At 46.0% G+C, this 19,063-nt stretch overlaps 1 protein-coding gene across 1 annotated transcript in view; it reads right to left on the reverse strand.

Annotated features, from left to right (window-relative positions):
* Positions 1 to 18,840, reverse strand: part of LOC120935223 (gastrula zinc finger protein XlCGF28.1-like) — a gene marked incomplete at its 5' end in the record, with an annotated part of 33,552 nt that extends 14,712 nt beyond the window's left edge. The window contains one exon of the mRNA XM_040347389.1: positions 18,416 to 18,840. Within this exon, the coding sequence (XP_040203323.1) occupies positions 18,416 to 18,840 (425 nt within the window). The remainder of the gene's footprint in view (positions 1 to 18,415) is intronic.
* Between the last annotated feature and the right edge of the window lie 223 nt (positions 18,841 to 19,063).

The following is a 19,063-nucleotide window of genomic DNA, read 5'->3' on the forward strand; positions in this document are numbered from 1 at the left end:
AAGGCTTCGGCCTAGTCTGCAGCGTCCGGCCTCGCGGCTTTTTCCCAGGATTGCGGCGAGCTGTGGGACAAATTGTTAAGGCGATGCCGCAGCCTTGGCCTAGTCCGCGGAGCGCCAGTCCTATGGAGAAAAAATTTATAAAAAAAAATACATTTGGTCAAAATCTGAATCAATTTGACCTTGCAAGATTCAAATCGATTTTTTCCCCAGCCCTAATATATATGTATGTTACTTTTAATCCTGCCTCCCCCATTCCTGTACCATCAGAAGTGCTTTTGTAGGCCTTGTTTGTGATAGCAGCAAGGACTGCTGAAAACCATCCATGCACAGATCGCTTTTCAGAGGCATTTGACAAGCGGTAAAGGGGCATTATGTTGCCTCGTCACCACCTGTTTAAGCCCATAAATGCAGCATCACTACACCGCAAACGTGCATTCCACACAGTTGCAGAGTAGTAGCAGTGCAGCCCCATTCACCCTGGGTATACCTCCAGCTGAGGCCATAGCATGTGTTAGAAGTTGGGGGTGGAAAAAACAGCTCAACCATGTGGTTTTACTGCCCCTTGCTTGGTTCACATCTGTGTGGCTGTGTGTAGGGCAGCCAATTAATTGCAGTGGGCTTCCCTACCCACAAAAATGCAGGGAAAGAAGTCCCTGACCTTTTTTTTTAAATTGCACTAATTTTTTTAAATGTTTTCCAATGTGTAGCATTAAGAATTAATGGCACCCCTAAATATCAGAGCATTTGTCTGTGTGTCAGGAACGAGTGCGACATACAGTAACGTGAACCAAGCCTTGGACTGGGGTGCTTCAAGACTGAAAATACTTTTTAAAGGCGCCCCGACTGGAAAAAGGTTGAGAAACACTGATATAGAGTATATAGTGCAGGGGTCAGGAGTATGTAATGTACAATATAAATTATACAGTATAAGGGTCAGGACTCATAATATTGGTATTAAGTAATCAGTGGAAGATTAAGGGGCAGATCCACAAACGAATTACGCCGGTGTATCTATCGATATGCCGCGTAATTTCAAAGTTCCCGCGTCATATCTTTGTTTTGTATCCACAAAACAAGATACAACCGAATGAGGGATCGATCCGACAGGCGTACGTCTTAGTACGCCGTCGGATCTTAGGTGCATTTTTCTGGCGGCCGCTAGGTGGCGTTTCCGTCAAATTCCGCGTCGAGTATGCAAATTTGCTAGATACGGCGATCCACGAACGTACGTCCGGCGCATTTTTTTACGTCGTTTGCGTTCGGCTTTTTCCGGCGTATAGTTACCCCTGCTCTTATGAGGCGTACTCAATGTTAAGTATGGCTGTCGTTCCCGCGTCGAAATTTGAATTTTTTACGTTGTTTTCGAATAGGGATTTGCGTAGAATGACGTCACCGTCGTAAGCATTGGCTTGTTCCGGTTTAATTTCGAGCATGTGCACTGGGATACCCCCACGGACGGCGCATGCGCCGTTAAAAAAAAACGTTGTTTTATGCCGGGTCACGACGTATTTACATAAAACACGCCCCCATCACATCAATTTGAATTGCGCGCCCTTACGGCGCACATTCTTTGAGGATTAAAAAAAAAAAGTAAGTTACGGCGGTGTAGTGTATCTTAGATACGCTACGCCCGGCGGAAATATGCGCCGATGTACGTGGATCTGCCCCTAAATAGTTACATGAGACAAGTTGCAGAGATCCCACACCCCTGCCTCCCATCTCCTGAGACTGCACTCAGTGACTTGGGTCTGAGACTATACAGACATATCCCTCCACCCGGCACAGCCAGCAGACAACAGAACAAGTAATCCTGGGAGAATTGTTCTGTCAGAGATCTTGCCATACTCTGTATGGGGCAGAAGACCCAAATCACATACCCCAGGTACCTAGGTCTAGTAACGCCTATGGTGATGTTGCCATATGGTTTTTGGGTAATCTAAATTAAATTGACATGTGTGATATATATATATATATATATATATATATATATATATATATATATAATGTATATATATATATATATGTATATGTATGTGTATATATATATATATATACAGTACAGACACACCTTCTCAATCAAAGAGTTTTCTTTATTTTCATGACTATGAAAATTATAGATTCACACTGAAGGCATCAAAACTATGAATGAACACATGTGGAATTATACATAACAAAAAAGTGTGAAACAACTGAAAATATATTTCATATTCTAGGTTCTTCCACCTTTTGTAGCAGACACATCTCTAGAACTGTTAAGAGGAGACTGTGTGAATCAGGCCTTCATGGTAGAATATCTGCTAGGAAACCACTGCTAAAGAAAGGCAACAAGCAGAAGAGACTTGTTTGGGTAAAGAACACAAGGGATGGACATTAGACCAGTGGAAATCTGTGCTTTGGTGTGATGAGTCCAAACTTGAGATCTTTGGTTCCAACCCCCCCATGTCTTTGTGCGACGCAGAAAAGGTGAACGGATGGACTCTACATGCCTGGTTCCCACCGTGAAGCATGGAGGAGGAGGTGTGATGGTGTGGGGGTGCTTTGCTGGTGACACTGTTGGGGATTTATTCAAAATTGAAGGCATACTGAACCAGCATGGCTACCACAGCATCTTGCAGCGACATGCTATTACATCCGGTTTGCGTTTAGTTGGACCATCATTTATTTTTCAACTGGACAATGACCCCAAACACACCTCCAGGCGGGGGAAGGGCTATTTGACCAAGGAGAGTGATGGGGTGCCGCGCCAGGTGACTACCTCTTGAAGCTCATCAAGAGAATGCCAAGAGTGTGCCAAGCAGTAATCAAAGCAAAAGGTGGCTACTTTGAAGAACCTGGAATATGAAATCTATTTTCAGTTGTTTCACACTTTTTTGTTATGTATAATTCCACATGTGTTCATTCATAGTTTTCATGCCTTCAGTGTGAATCTACAATTTTCATAGTCCTAAAAATAAAGAAAACTCTTTGAATGAGAAGGTGTGTCCAAACTTTTGGTCTGTACTGTATATATATATATATATATATATATATATATATATTTATATATATATATATATAGCTGTGTCTATATATGAATAAATATATATATTGTAATTATGAATATATTTCTCTTAGTAGTGGCTGAAGACATTTCATTCAGAGTATATTGTTCATTTAGCTTGCTAATTCATGGCATTTAGCACATAGCAAAGCCCTTTGTTCGTTACTAGACATTAGGGAGTCAGTGGGCCAGATTCACAAAGAGATACGACGGCGGATCTCCTGATCCGCCGTCGTATCTCTGAGTTCCGACGGTCGGATCTATGCGACTGATTCATAAGAATCAGTTCCGCATAGATCTCCCTTAGATCCGACTGGTGTAAGTGACTTACATCGTCGGATCTTAGGCTGCAATCTCCCGCCGGCCGCTAGGTGTCGCCTCGGTCTTTTACGCATCGGATATGCAAATGAGGAGAACCGCCGATTCAGAAACGAACGCCCGCCCGTCGCTTGTTTTTACGTCGTTTGCGTTCGGCTTTTTCTGGCGGATAGTTACCCCTGCTATATGAGGGGTAGCTCATGTTAAGTATGGCCGTCGTTCCCGCGCCGAGGTTCACATTTTTACGTCGTTTGCGTAAGTCGGTCTGGAATACGAATGGCCGCAATTGACGTTGCCGCTGAAAACAATGACGTCCTAGCGACGTCATTTGGAGCATGCGCACTGGGAAATTTTGCCGGCGGCGCATGCGCAGTTAAATCGGCGCGGGAACGCGCCTGAATTAAATTGTACACTCCCCCTAGCCGCGGAATTTGAATTCCGCCGGGAGAGTTACGATCCGACGGTGCAATTTTCGAGGTAAGTGCTTTGTGAATACAGCACTAGCCTCGCTAAATTGCACCGGCGGATCGTAAATCACATAGATTACGCGGATCTAAAGATCCGCTAATCTATGTGAATCTAGCCCAGTGAGTTAAACCACCTTATGTGATGGACCCCATGCTGGGATGTTCAACCAAGATAGCCCCACCCTTTTAACCCTGGGAAAGTTCCCTTTAATCTGCTGCCCGAATATAGTCACCAGGATTTGCATGAAAGGGGGCTGACTTATGGATTGATGCGTCCAATACTGATCCTAGCTAGGCCAACCAATGGGACGTCAGCATAGAGAGATATACTCGACTGCAGAGGGAGAGGGAACTCACTTTATGGAAGGATGACTTGAAGGATGAGTCTAAAGGGTAACTTTGGTATAGGCTTACTTACATGTAGCAACTGCACACGCTTGTACTATAATGTTTTAGAGGAATATGCTCCATATTCCTTCATGTAAATGTATGTATTTTAACCTACGGTCTTGTTTGAGACTATAGATAGGTTCTGTGTGTTAGATAAGACTTTGTATAAGCTCTAATACATGTTTATTATATTGAAGCTTTCAATTCTGGTCAAAAGAACTCTTACTTAACTCTTATCATAGCTTTGAGATATTAAATCTTAAAATATAGATTTTATTGATAACAGTGAAAATTAACATTTTGCTGCCAATTGAACCCCAGAATCTCCATAAATCCAGTCTAGAGACATAAATTGTGTCTGCAGAACAGAGAAGGAAGATTATCCGAGAGAAATACAGGAATACAGGATGGGGAACACAGCTCAGGAAAGTGACCAGGGGATTACAGGCTGATATCACCCAGTCCCTGCCCTACTCTGGACCAATCAGTGAGTAGTATGGGTGGAGGAATGGATTTAGTGTTAATGACCCACCTGTGCTGATCTCTGTAGGAGTGTCCTCCTCTATAAATGTCCCCGTTATTCCATCCTCCTCCATAGACTGCTGATCATCCCTCACATACGTCTCTTCTTCTTCTGATTTCACCTCAAATTCTATATCGATTGGATCTCCACTCTAAACCAAGAAAATGAGAATATCATCTGTAAAATATAAGCTTTATTGTTGTGACATCACATAAATAAATCTCCTCAAGTTCATGTTCTAGATGCTCCATCTCACCAACCTTTAAATAAGGAGGGATGGTGTGACCTTCCTGTGTAGAATCCCGGGAATACAGAGGAAGGGGACATCTCTCTGGTGGGTTCCTGGTATTAGGTGGCTCCATCATATCCTTGTGTCCTTCTGATAACTCCTCCATCACTCCATACTCCTCATCCTCCTCTTTATACTCTTCTTTAACATCAATATTATCATCCCCGAGGTTTCCAATCTGAATATATAATAAAACATTCATTGTAACAAACATGCTGTGTATAAATCAGAACCACTAATAATTGTCAATCATCTACCTGATGATGGTGGGGGATGGTGTGACCTTCCTGTGTGGAATCCCGGGAATACAGAGGACGGGGACATCTCTCTGGTGGGTTCCCATTACTGGATCCATCTGTAGGAAACACACACACTGACTGAATACATTGTTTCTATGTGTTTATCAGATGATGGGGGATCTAGGTGGAGCCTCCGTACTGCTCTCTCCATTACAATAAAGTCTCCTCTTACCCGGTGATGTGAGGGGCGGCTGATTGTCCATCATGACATCCTTCCCGGCACCGATCATGTCTCCTGTCAGCAGCTTGATGATCTCTCTGGTGACTTCTAGAATCTTCTTTGTATTTCTCTATTCTATCAAGGAGGGGGTGGAGGCAGTGTGATTATCATAGGATCTCCAGACTTCACAGGAGGAAAACTCTAGATTTGAACACATATAGTAAAATCAAATGACATTCCCAGAATCCTCCTCACCTCACCAATCAGGTCTCTTTTTTTATCAAAACTCCACTGGGATATAATTTACCCAGACAGGGCCCCCCACTCTGTAGGTTAAAAGCTTATTGCAAGGAATTCTGGGACCAACAATCTTGCTTTTGCTTGTGAGAGGGACATTGGGGGGGAGGAGCTGTGAGGTCAGTGTGATGTCATAGGGTTTGCTGACTCTGGTTGGAGGGACATTGAGAGGAGGAGCTGTGAGGACATTGTGATGTCATAGGATTCTCTGACTCTGGTTGGAGGGACATTGAGAGAAGGAGCTGTGAGGTCAGTGTGATGTCATATGGTTTGCTGACTCTGGTTGGAGGGACATTGGGAGGAGGGGCTGTGAGGTCAGTGTGATGTCATAGGATTCTCTGACTTGGATTAGAGGGACATTGAGAGGAGGAGCTGTGAGGCCAATGTGATGTCATAAGGTTTGCTGACTCCGGTTGGAGGGACATTGAGAGGAGGAGCTGTGAGGGGCGCTCTGTGAGGTATCTGTACACACAGACTCATTTCTCCCGGGTACGTCACGCATCTCCTAAATAATAGATGAACGTTGTCTTTAGGCTTTGCCAGGACACATCATATTCCTGTGATCTCCGTGTACTCCGGAGACTTTACTGATCACATTTTAGGATGAAGATCTGAGACTGGGATCATTATGGAGATATTCGTTTTCAGGACATTCACTACAAATTATATTTTTCCCTTTTTCTTCCTATTTGAATCTTATAAAATAAAGGCATCCGTATTCCAATCCCCCCTAAATAACCCCCCCCCCCCCATCTCAAATAAACGTCATATAACTGTTAGTATAGACTGATGAGGTGAGAAGGTGATTGGTGGGAAAGGTGACATCTCCAAAATGAGGGGAATGTTCTGGCCCCACAAATGGGGAAATGTTCTGACTCTGAAGGGGTTAATGAAGGTTTCCACACTATATATGTGTATATAGGGTTGCCACCCATACGGGAATGACCCGGACAGTCCGGTTTTTGAGACTTGTGCCCGGGTTTCTGTCCTCTTCTAACCCGGACACAGCAGTATACCCGCAGTCCCGACCATCTCACTCACTTTGCTTCCCCCCCCCCCCCGCAACTTGCACGGTGCCTGCTATCCATCCCCCTCCCCCACCAGTCGGGCAGCCTGTGAATCCTCGCCGCCACTGCTGAAAGTGAGAGTGTCAGCAGCGCGGGGGACGGAGAGGGGAGTAGAAGCAGCAGCGACAGGACAGCCCGCCCAGAGCTCTTCACAGACATTGCAGCTGTACAGGGATTTCCTCCTTATCTGCTATGGTGATTCACCCCACCGCACTGTGACCGGAGCTGTTGACTGTGAGTAACTCTGAATATCTTCATACACTACTGTCATTCACCTTTTTAAGAGGGAGGAGGGGGGCAGATGTCTGTATTCTTCCTGACAGGTGGTCTCTATCTACCAAAGGGGGGGTTAGAAATGTTCCCTCCTATCACCCCTCACATATTCCTGGATGGGGGTCCCCATCATCACCCCCCCTGCAGTCCTACTGGCTAAGGGGTCTTCTAAAACTGCAGGGAGGCAAATTCCTGTATATCTAAATGGGGGTCCCCTCTTATCACTCCCCCCCAGCTGGGGATTTCTTTACTGGAAGGGGGTCCTATGTTCCTGAATTGGGGACCCCTCTTACAGTGGTGGCTGGTGCTAAAAAAAATTTGGGGGGGCGCAAACAAACTGGAAAAAAAAATCAATTGCAGCCACTGTACCCATCAAACGCAGCCACTGTGCCCATCAAACGCAGCCACTGTGCCCATCAAACGCAGCCAGTGTGCCCATCAAACGCAGCCAGTGTGCCTATCAAACGCAGCCAGTGTGCCCATGAAACACCGCCACTGTGCCGATGAAAAGCAGCCACTGTGCCCATCAAATGCAGCTACTATGCCCATCAAACACAGCCACTGTGCCCAAATGCAGCCACTGTGCCCAAATGCAGCCACTGTGCCCAAATGCAGCTAGTGTGCCCATCAAACGCAGCTACTGTGCCCACCAATTGCTGCCTGTGTGCTCATCAATTGCCGCTACTGTGCACATCAAATGCTGCCAGTGTGCTTGCCCGGCACTTACCTTGTCTTGGTGGGGCAGCGGTGTCCACGCTCCTCGATGTCTTCTCCCATCATCTCTTCCCATCCTCTGTGATAGGCGTCCAATCACAGCGCCTGTTGTTTCAGCTAATCAGGTGACAGATAACAGACCCAAGCACCTGATTGGCTGAGAGGCGGTTCAGTGTTAGGAAAGCGAATATTCATTTGCTTTCCTAACACACCGCTGAGTGAACAGCGAGCGCTCAGCATGGACACCTTTTAGGATGCATATTAGAGCCTATGGCTCTAATCAGGTTCTTCCAAAAAATACACCGCCGCTGTAATTCAGGTGCCCGGTGCCCGACAAGGGGCCAGGCACCTGAATAAGGAGTGTCATCGGCGACCATAGATAGATTTCATGCATCGCATAAAATCTATCTATGGTGATAGAGAGGTGGCAGGAGAGAGGGGGCGGCACCCGTGTGCCCGTTATGGATGCACCGCCACTGCCCTCTTATCACCTCCCCACAGTCCTCCTAGCTGGAGGCCTACTTTAACTGGAGGGGGATTTCCTGTATTGGGGTCTGATCTCATCACCCCCCTGCAGTGCTCCCCACCTGGGGGTCTTCTTTAACTGGAGTAAAACGGGAGTTCCTGGATGAGGGTCCCCTCTTATCACCCCCTGCAGTCCTCCTAGCTGGGGGTCTTCTTTATCTGGAGGGGAGAGTATTTGTCAGTATTCCTGTATGGGTGGGAGGGAGTCCCTTCTAATCACCCCCATGTAGGGTTGCCACCTCATCCCTTTAAACCCAAACACATAGTAATTACACAGGTTCTGGGGCTAATTTAATGTTGATAAGGCACCAAGTGAGTTTAATTAGCACCTTAATCAGCCAGAGAACCTGTGTAATTAATATGTGTTCGGTTTTAAAGGGATGAGGTGGCAACCCTACTCCCATGCACTCCTCCTGTTAAGGGGTCTCCTTCTCCTGGAGAGGGGTCAGTACGCCTGGAAATGTGTGTGAATGGGGGGGGGGGGTCCCCTGACTCCATTTGGGGTTCTCATATTACTTCTTGCACTTCTGCATGTGGCTCCATAAAATACTCAGCTCTCAGATTATTTCCCCTGGGCAGTTGTATAGAGTCCTTCCTGCCCCTTTCACGCCAACCTCTGTCAGCATTAGCTGACCGGGGGTGGATTACACTGGGGCACAGACTGACCTTGGGGGGGGGGGGAGGGAAGGAGATTGTACAGGGAAACAGACTGACTTAAGGAGGATGTACTAGGCAACAGACTGACCGTGGGGGGGTTATACTGGGGGGGGGGGGCAACCATCTGGCCACACCTACTGTTCATCATGGCACCGCATTACTGCTCTTCTCGGGGCGTCCCAAGTCTTTTACAATCCTATAGTGTATATTGGAAAAAAAAATGAAAAAATTGCTGTGCGCAGCTAAAGTGTTCGGGTTTAGCTTAATGAAAAGGTGGCAACCCTATGTGTATATCATCATCTGCTGGAGATAAAAGACGTCACAGTGACTATGGAGGAAGAGGACGGACATGACGGGGTTACTGGGTGTAAATAGAAAATAAGATCTTATTACCTACGTCTTCGCTCTACTTCTTCCCGACTCACCTCTCACCCAGAACTTCCTGTCTGTATCTGACATCACTTCCTGCCTGTTTCTGACCTCACTTCCTGTCTTCCATAGAGGCTTCCTATGTAAAAGTAAAATCACCATCTTGTGAAAATCAGAGGATCTGCAGCCCAGAGAAACATCTCGTAGTGTGAACACGGCCTTGTGCTGTGTGTGTATGTACAGTCGTGGCCAACATTTTTGAGAATGACACAAATATTAATTTTCACAAAGTCTGCTGCTTCAGTGTTTATGATGGCAATTTACATATACTCCAGAATATTATGAAGAGTGATCAGATGAATTGCAGTTAATTGCAAAGTCCCTCTTTGCCATTAAAATGAACTTAATCCCATAAAAAAACATTTCCACTGCATTTATGAAGAAGGATTCAGGGCGCCCAAGAAAGTCCAGCAAGTGCCAGGACCATCTCCACTGCGATTCAGCTGCGGGGTCAGGGCACCACCAATGCAGAGCTTGCTCAGGAATGGCAGCAGGCAGGTGTGAGTGCATTATCTGCTCGCACAGTGAGGCAAAGACTTTTGGAGGATGGCCTGGTTTCAAGAAGGGCAGCAAAGAAGCCACTTCTATCCAGGAAAAACATCAGGGACAGACTGATATTCTGAAAAAGGTTCAGGGATTGGACTGCTGAGGACTGGGGTGAAGTCATTTTCTCTGATGAATCCCCTTTCCAATTGTTTGGGGCATCTGGAAAAACCCTTGTCCGGAGAAGAAAAGGTGAGCACTACCACACCAGTCATATGTCACGCCAACAGTAAAGCATCCTGAGACCATTCATGTGTGGGGTTGCTTCTCAGCCAAGGGAGTGGGGGGCTCACTCACAGATTTTCCCAAGAACACAGCCATGAATAAAGAATGGGACAAAAACATCCTCCGAGAGCAACTTCTCCCAACCATCCAAGAACAGTCTGGTGAGGAACAGTGCCTTTTCCAGCATGATGGAGCTCACCATAAGGCAAAAGAGATAACTAAGTGACTTGGGGAACAAAACATCAAATTTTGGGTCCGTGGCCAGGAAACTCTCCAGACTTTAATCCCATTGAGAACTTGTGGTCAATCCTTAAAGCGGTGGTTCACCCTAAAAACTACATTTTCTTATTCCACTGCCCCCCCACATTACAATTCGATTAAGGCTCTTATTATTTTTTCCATGCTGTACATACCTTGGTACAGCATATTCACCCGTGCATCCGGGTTGCGAGTCCCGCGGGAGTGGGCGTTCCTCACATGTGTGTGATTGACATTTTGCCCAAAAACGAGCTCCCCCCCCGTCACGTAAGCCGCGTCACGATTGGCGAAAGGAGCCGAACGGCGATGTGCATGCGCAGTATAGCGCCGACTCGCCGTTCGGCTCCTTTCGCCAACCGTGACGCGGCTTACGCGACGGGGGGAGCTCGTTTTTGGGCAAAACGTCAATCAACGGCATGTGAGGAACGCCCACTCCCGCGGGACTCGTAACCCGGAGGACACGGATGAATATGCTGTGCTAAGGTATGTACAGCATGGAAAAAATAATAAGAGCCTTAATCGAATTGTAATGTGGGGGGGCAGTGGAATAAGAAAATGTAGTTTTTAGGGTGAACCAGAAAATGTAGTTTTTAGGGTGAACCACCCCTTTAAAGTAGAGGTTCACCCGGAAATAAAATGTTTTAACCTTAGATTCCTGCTCATTTTGTCTAGGGGAATCGGCTAGTTTTTTTAAAAATCAAAGCTGTACTTACCGTTTTAGAGAGCGATCTTCTCCGCCGCTTCCGGGTATTGGGCTGCGGGACTGGGCGTTCCTATTTTGATTGACAGTCTTCCGACAGGCTTCCGACGGTCGCATCCATCGCGTCACGATTTTCCGAAAGTAGCCGAACGTCGGTGCGCAGGTGCAGTATAGAGCCGCACCGATGTTCGGCTTCTTTCGGCTACTCGTGACGCGATGGATGCGACCGTCGGAAGCCTGTCAATCAAAATAGGAATGCCCAGTCCCGAAGACCATACCCGGAAGCGGCGGAGAAGATCGCTCTCTAAAACGGTAAGTACGGCTTTGATTTTAAAACAACTAGCCAATTCCCCTAGACAAAATGAGCATCAATCTAAGGGGAAATTTTTTTTTATGGGTGAACTCCCGCTTTAAGAGGCGGGTGAAGAAAAAAACCCCCACAAATTCTGACAAACTCCAAGCATTGATTCTGCAAAAATGGGCTGCCATCAGTCAGGATGTGGCCCACAAGTTGATTGCCAGCATGCCAGGGTGAATGACAGAGGTCTTGAAAAAGAAGGGTCAACTCTGAAAATATTGACTCATTGCATAAACTTAATGTAATTGTCAATAAAAGCCTTTGACACTTCTGGAATGCTTGGAATTATACTTCAGTATATTATAGTAACATATAACAAAAATATCCAAAAACACTGAAGGAGCACTTTGTGAAAATATTATATTTGTGCCATTCTCAAAACTTTTGGCCACAGCTGTACTGTATATCCTTATAGATGGGTCATCTCCACTCCCACCAGGGTTCCTCCAAAGGTTTCTAAGGGCTCCTTGAGCAATAAAAAATGTATGTAAATAATAATGGTCTAGAGCTAGATGAGAGGTGTTTTCCTGCGCACCAAATCATCACTTAACAAAAATGTAAATTTTATTGTAAATCATAAAAGGTATGTAAATGCCGTATCAGGTATACCTAGAGGAAGAGGTCAATGCCATTATATATGAATCAACGTTTCATCTTTATGTGGTAATATTAACCACTTCCCGTCTGCAATTTAACAGAATGAGGTTCACAAAGTGGTTAACCACTTCAGCCCCGGACCCTTTTGCTGGTCAATGACCGGGCCACTTTGCGATTCGGCACTGCGTCGCTTTAACTGGCAATTGCGCGGTCGTATGACGTGGCTCCCAAACAAAATTGGCGTCCTTTCTTTCCCACAAATAGAGTTTTCTTTTGGTGGTATTTCATCACCTCAGCGTTTTTTTTCCCTCAGTTTAGGCCGATACGTATTCTTCTACATACCTTTCGTACATTTTATTTTGCAATAAGCGTTTATTGATTGGTTTGCGCAAAAGTTATAGTGTCTACAAAATAGGGGATAGTTTTATGACATTTTTATTAATAATTTATGGTGGCGATTTGCGATTTATATCGGTACTGCGACCTTAGATAGCTTTATGACATTTTTATTAATAATTTATGGCGGCGATCTGCGATTTTTATTGGTACTGCGACCTTATGGAAGACACATCGGAAATTTTTGACACATTTTTGGGACCATTGCCATTTTTATAGCGATCAGTGCTATAAAAATGCATTGATTACTGTAAAAATTACACTGGCAGGGAAGAGGTTAACACTAGGGGGTGAGGAAGGGGTTAATTATGTTCCTCATTGTGTTCTAACTGAAGGGGGGATGGGACTGACTAGGGGAAATGACAGATCTCTGTTCATACATTGTATGAACAGATGATTAATCATTTCTCCCCTGAAAGAACCTGGAGCTGTTTGTTTACACACACAGCTTCTGGTTCTTGCTCTGTCACGCCCGCCAGGCACTGGCATAGGCACCAGGGGGCGTACGCCCCTAGTGGCTGCAATGCAAAATCACGTTATATTACGTGATTTTGCGCAGCCGACCTGACCTGCCGCCGTAAAACTACGGTGGGCGGTCGGCAAGCAGTTAAGTTATTCTGACTGGATATCATATGACATTCAGCAGGATAAGCCACTATCACGCACCCGTGGGGTTGCACAGTGCGGCGATCGTTGGTGTGGTGTGTCAGTTCGCATCACTGATCTTGGTAAAGAGCCTCTGATGGAGGCGCTTTACCATGTGATCAGCTGTGTCCAATCTCGCTGACAGAGGAGAGGAGAGCTGATCGACTGCTATTCTGACACCAGAAATGTCCACCAGTGATGCTACCGAGGACCACCAGGTATGACCATTAGAGGTGCCAATTAGAGCCCAGCAGTAATGCCTGCCAGTGCCTCCTCATCAGTGCTGCCTTTCAGAGCCATCTACCAGTGCCCAACAGTGCCGCCTATAAGTGCCCATCAGTGCCACCTATCAGTGCCCATCAGTGATGCATATTAGTACCTCATCAGTGCCACCTCACCAGTGCCCATCAGTCCCGCCTTATCAGTGCAGCCTCAATAGTGATCAAATACCACCAAAAGAAAGCTCTAAATGATAAAAATTGATAAAAACTGTGCTTGGCTATAGTGTTGCATGACCGCGCAATTGTCCTTCAAAGTGCGACAACGGTAAAAGCTGAAAATTGGCCTGGGCAGGATGAGTTGCCCCGTATTAAAGTGGCTAACATCTACCAAGTTTAAATAGTAAAACTTCTCTTGATATATATATATATATATATATATATATATGACAATATGAGGGTTATAATCTCCTCCTACATTCAATATAAGGCTCCAGGCTGTATAGAGGAGATGTAAAGTCATAGGGCCAGATTCTCAAAGGCGTTACGACGGCGCAAAGCCATTTGCGCCATCATAAGTCCTAATCTGGCCCGGCCTATCTATGCGACTGATTCTTAGAATCAGTTACGCATAGATATCCCTTAGATCTGACAAGCGTAAGGCTCTTACGCTGTCAGATCTTAAATGCAATTTTTTTTTCCGCCGCTAGGTGTCGCCGACGTCTTTTTCCCCCTGCCGCTTATGTAAATTAGCAATTTACGACGATTCCCGAACGTACGCGCGGACGACGCAGAGAATTTACGACGTTTACATAAGCGTAAACTTGCCCCTGTATGCCATGTTAAGTATGGCGTCGGCTTTTTCCGTCGTTTTCGTAAGTTGTCCGTGAATACGACTTTACGTCAATGACGCTCACGTCGGCGTCATTGACGTTTTCCGTTGTAAACTGGGGCATGCGCACTGGGCGATTTTTCCGCCCGGCGCATGCGCAGTTCGATCGGAGCGGGGCCGCGCTTAATTTAAATACAAGCCGCCCCCTTTGAATTACGCGGCCTTACGCCGGGCCAATTACACTACGCCGACGCAAATTACGGAGCAAGTGCTTGGAGAATACGGCACTTGCTCCAGTAAGTTGCGGCGGCGTAGTGTAAATGGCTTACGCTACGCCGCCGCAGATTCTACAAGAATCAGGCCCATAGTCTACTCACCAACACCAACTGGTATGAAGAGATGGGGGAATATCTCTCTCCTCCCATCTGTTGGCCACATATAAAAATTAGATGAACAGAAAAAGAGAAAGTATGATAGTAAATAATGTCTTACAGAAGATATGGGCCATCTGTCTTCTGCCCTATGAAATGATCGATCTCTCAGATATGTAATACGGGAACAACTCATCCATGTGGCACAAATAACCACTGATGGACGAGCCCCGTATATCATCATATCCACAGAAAAGCTTCTCTCTTAATCAAGACTGCATTGACACAAGTCATGGGGTGAGATCTGCCTTGTGTATACACCTCGGGGGGTCTGTGTGATGTTTTGGTAATTATAAGTGTATGAGTATGATCTCAGGTATTAGTATGAAGACATGTCTGATGAAGGAAACTAAGGGGTCTACTTATAGAAAATTCATGGGATGAATGTGACAATCACTCATCCAGCCATTACATATTCTGGGCCAGATTCTCAAAGAGTTACGCCGGCATATCAGCAGATACGCCAACTTAACTCCGAATCTAAGCCCGTCGTAAGTCTAAATGTATTCTCAAACTGAGATACACTTAAACATGCCTACGATACGACGGCCTGCGCCGTCGTATCTTAGGGTGCAATATTTACGCTGGCCGCTAGGTGGCGCTTCCATTGCATTTCGGCGTAGAATATGCAAATGAGTCGTTACGCCGATTCAAGAACGTACGATTGCCCGTCGCAGTAAATTTACGAATTGAATTAGGCGGGCTTGCGCCGGGGGATTTACGCTACGCCGCCGCAACTTTACAGGCAAGTGCTTTGTGAATCAAGCACTTGCCCGTAAAACCTGCGGCGGCGTAACGTAAATGTCATACGTTACGCCGCCGCAGATTTGCCCGATTCTACGTGAATCTGACCCTCTGACCGTAATGCAGCAAAGTGGTTTCCTATGATTGTCAGCTCCATCTAGTGACCATAATGGGGTATTTTTCCTGACATACCTCCATTATTACAAATAACACAATACTGCATTATGGTCATTAGATGGAGCCAAGGAAATCAGAGTATGAAATAAAATACATCCAATATTCATCACAGCTGGGTGAATGCCGCTCACATTATTTCAACTAATATTTTTTTTAATCGACCTCTAAGTGTTTGTGAAATATTACACTACAAAATGTACTCAGCCAATGAGAGGTAATGACTCCATTTTTATTTTTATCCTGCTATCAATGGCCAACACGGTACAACACTTCATCCATGTCTTTGGTGATCTCTGATCTCCTTATGAACTCCGGGATGTACAATTCCAATCGCCTGACACCTGAGACATGCAGTTCTGAGGACCGGTGTTCTGACAAGATGGGTCCCCTGTCAAATAAGGCCCAGGTTGGACTGCACAGGCGCAGCGCATGCGCAAATGGAGCAGCCAAAAATTACAGAGGATGAACAGCTGTTCATCAGCTGTACACCGCGCCTGCGCAATACACTGCCGCACGCTCCCGGGCAGGTTATTCATTGAATGGGAGGATGCATACAGAATAGGCTACATGACGGGCAGTGCTTTTCTCAAAGGGGCGGATGTATGGTTATTCATTGAACACAACAAGTGGCCGATGTGTAGTTTATTGAGAAAACCATCCCCCAAAAAAGCTCTGCTCAATAATACATCCGCCCCTTTGCGAAAAGCACCATACCAACAAGACACCAGACAGGTTATATTTTTTAACATTTAGCCCTGCTGTGGGCAAGCAAGGAGCAGGTTTACTTGTCGGGTGGCCGAGTGAATGTTTCCACACCCCCCGGTAAAGTGCCCCCGCCCCGACACACACCCGCTATGTATCCTGGGCTTAGGGTTGCCACCTGTCCGGTTTTGACCTGGACAGTCCAGGTTTGGACACATGTGCCCGGTTTTTAAGCCGCCTGAAACCCCGGCACATATAGCAGCAATTCAACCAGAGCGGCGCATCCCAAATTCCTGCGCCCGCCATCAATGTCACGCACATATGTCTGCCTGTGCGCTCGCCGCTCCACCTCCGAGCCGAGCTGTGATGGGCAGCAGGCATACCTATTCAGCCTGTGATTGGTTGAATAGGTCACGTGGGCAGCATATACGTATGGCCCGGTGGACCTGGTCACATGTGGAGGCGGGGCTGGACTGTGGGTAATCGCGGCCGCCCGGAGTCACATCTCCTTGCCTGGCATGTGCTCTCCTCGAGTCCTCACTCCTCATCTGCCTTCTCACACCCTTCTGTCAGCCTGCCGCTGTCTGTCAGCTACCCCCCCTCTGTCAGCCACTCCCCCTCTGTCAGTTACTCCCCCTCCTCTCTGTCCTCTACAGCTGATGTCTCAGACACATGACCTTTAAACTGTCTGTTAGCTTGCAATACACATTTATCACAGGACTCCTTCACACAATACAGGGTCAATTAGCACAAGCCACAATGACAGATCCTTAGAAGCCAGTCTGGATTCAATACACATTTATCACAGTAGCGGACTTAATTAACAGACAATAGAATGCAATCACAGCAAGCTTTATAGTACACCACAGCCAACACACAATATATACAATGTATACCACATTGAATCTGACTAGCACAGATCATAGTGGGGTTCTCATTCACCCTGTGCCCCTATTAGAGACACAGGGTGATCTACACATAAGAGGCATCAGGGAGCTTCTGGGTCCCACGGGCCCTTCCGTTCCATGGATTTTGCAGTGGGGGGAGATGTGAATATTACAGTGGGGGAGATTTTTTTTTTGCCGATCCGAAAAATTATCCGATCCGTGATCCGAGGAACGATGCGAACTGTGAGTTTTTTGATCCGTTGCACCCCTAATATTCAGCATTGATTATCAGTACAGGCACATCACCGATGATCACCAGTAATGCCCAGAGTGCCCATCAGGGAGGACAATCAGTGCTACATATTAGTGTCGCCTCATCAGTGCCAATCAGTGAAGGAGATAACTTACTTATTTACAACATTTTATAACAGAAACAAAGAAAAACTTTTTTTTTTCTGTTTTATTTATTTATTTATAGCAGACAAAATAAAAACCACAGTGGTGATCAAATACCACCAAAATAAAGCTTTATTTTTGGGGAAAAAAAGATAAAAATATCATATGGGTACAGTGTTACATGACCGCACAATTGTCATTAAGTGTCCGGTATTGAAGTGGTTAAACATGTGGGGAAACAAAAACTGCAAAAATGTCTCTGGCAGTGAAAGGGTTTAAAGGAAACGTTCACCTTCGGGGAGATATTACATGTTCCTGCAGAGGCTCAGTGATCCGAGTCCTCTGTGTGACAGCAGTGCGGTGAGAAGTTCCCCGTACCGGCTGTCACTTTATGAAAAGAGCGCGGCTGTGAAATTCACTCACCAAGTTCTGTCCTTTGCCGATGTCGGCCTGTAGTTTTCAAGAAACTCCCACACCGCTGGTAGATGAGGAACAAGGAGAATGGGACCCCGATTTTAGTATTTTTTTTCAAAAAATGTCCACACCCCTGGAACTATTTCTTACATGATGAAGATCAGCCATGGAGTATATCTGAGGTGTATATCAGGGTGTGCTTCTTCCCCACATGAGAGCTCTGATGTCCAGCAACATTCATATACAAGACATTTCTCGCACTGAAGCCACTAATACACCTCAAGGGTTGTGTGGGATCCCTGATGTACAGGAAGACAGGACTTCAGTGAGGAACAATTCCCTCACTCAGGACAGGAAAGTGGATTCTCCCCCATGTGAGATCTCTGATGTTTGTAAAGACTGGACTGACCTGAAAAACATTTTCCACACTCAGGACAGGAATACGGTTTCTCCCCCGTGTGAGATCTCTGATGTGTGTAAACATGGGACTTCTGTGTAAAACATTTCCCACACTCAGGACAGGCATACGGCTTCTCCCCCGTGTGAGATCTCTGATGTTTGGAAAGATTGGACTTCTGTGAAAAACATTTCCTGCACTCAGGACAGGAATACGGCTTCTCCCCCGTGTGAGATTTCTGATGTTTGGAAAGATGGGACTTCTGTGAAAAACATTTCCTGCACTCAGGACAGGAATACGGCTTCTCCCCCGTGTGAGATCTCTGGTGTGTGAAAAGACTGGATCTCTGTGAAAAACATTTCCCACACTCAGGACAAGAATACGGCTTCTCCCCCGTGTGAGATCTCTGATGTGTGTAAAGATTGGACTTCCGTAAAAAACATTTCCCGCAATCAGGACAGGAATACGGCTTCTCCCCCATGTGAGATCTCTGATGTGTGTGAAGATTGGACTTCACTGAAAAACATTTCCCGCACTCAGGACAGGAATACGGCTTCTTTCCTGTGTGAGATCTCTGATGTGTGTAAAGACTGGACTTCACTGAAAAACATTTCCCGCACTCAGGACAGGAATACGGTTTCTCCCCCATGTGAGATCTCTGATGTGTGTAAAGATTGGACATCACTGAAAAACAT

The sequence above is a fragment of the Rana temporaria genome, chromosome 4 (assembly GCF_905171775.1).
Source record: "Rana temporaria chromosome 4, aRanTem1.1, whole genome shotgun sequence".
NCBI classification, from domain to species: Eukaryota; Metazoa; Chordata; class Amphibia; order Anura; family Ranidae; genus Rana; species Rana temporaria.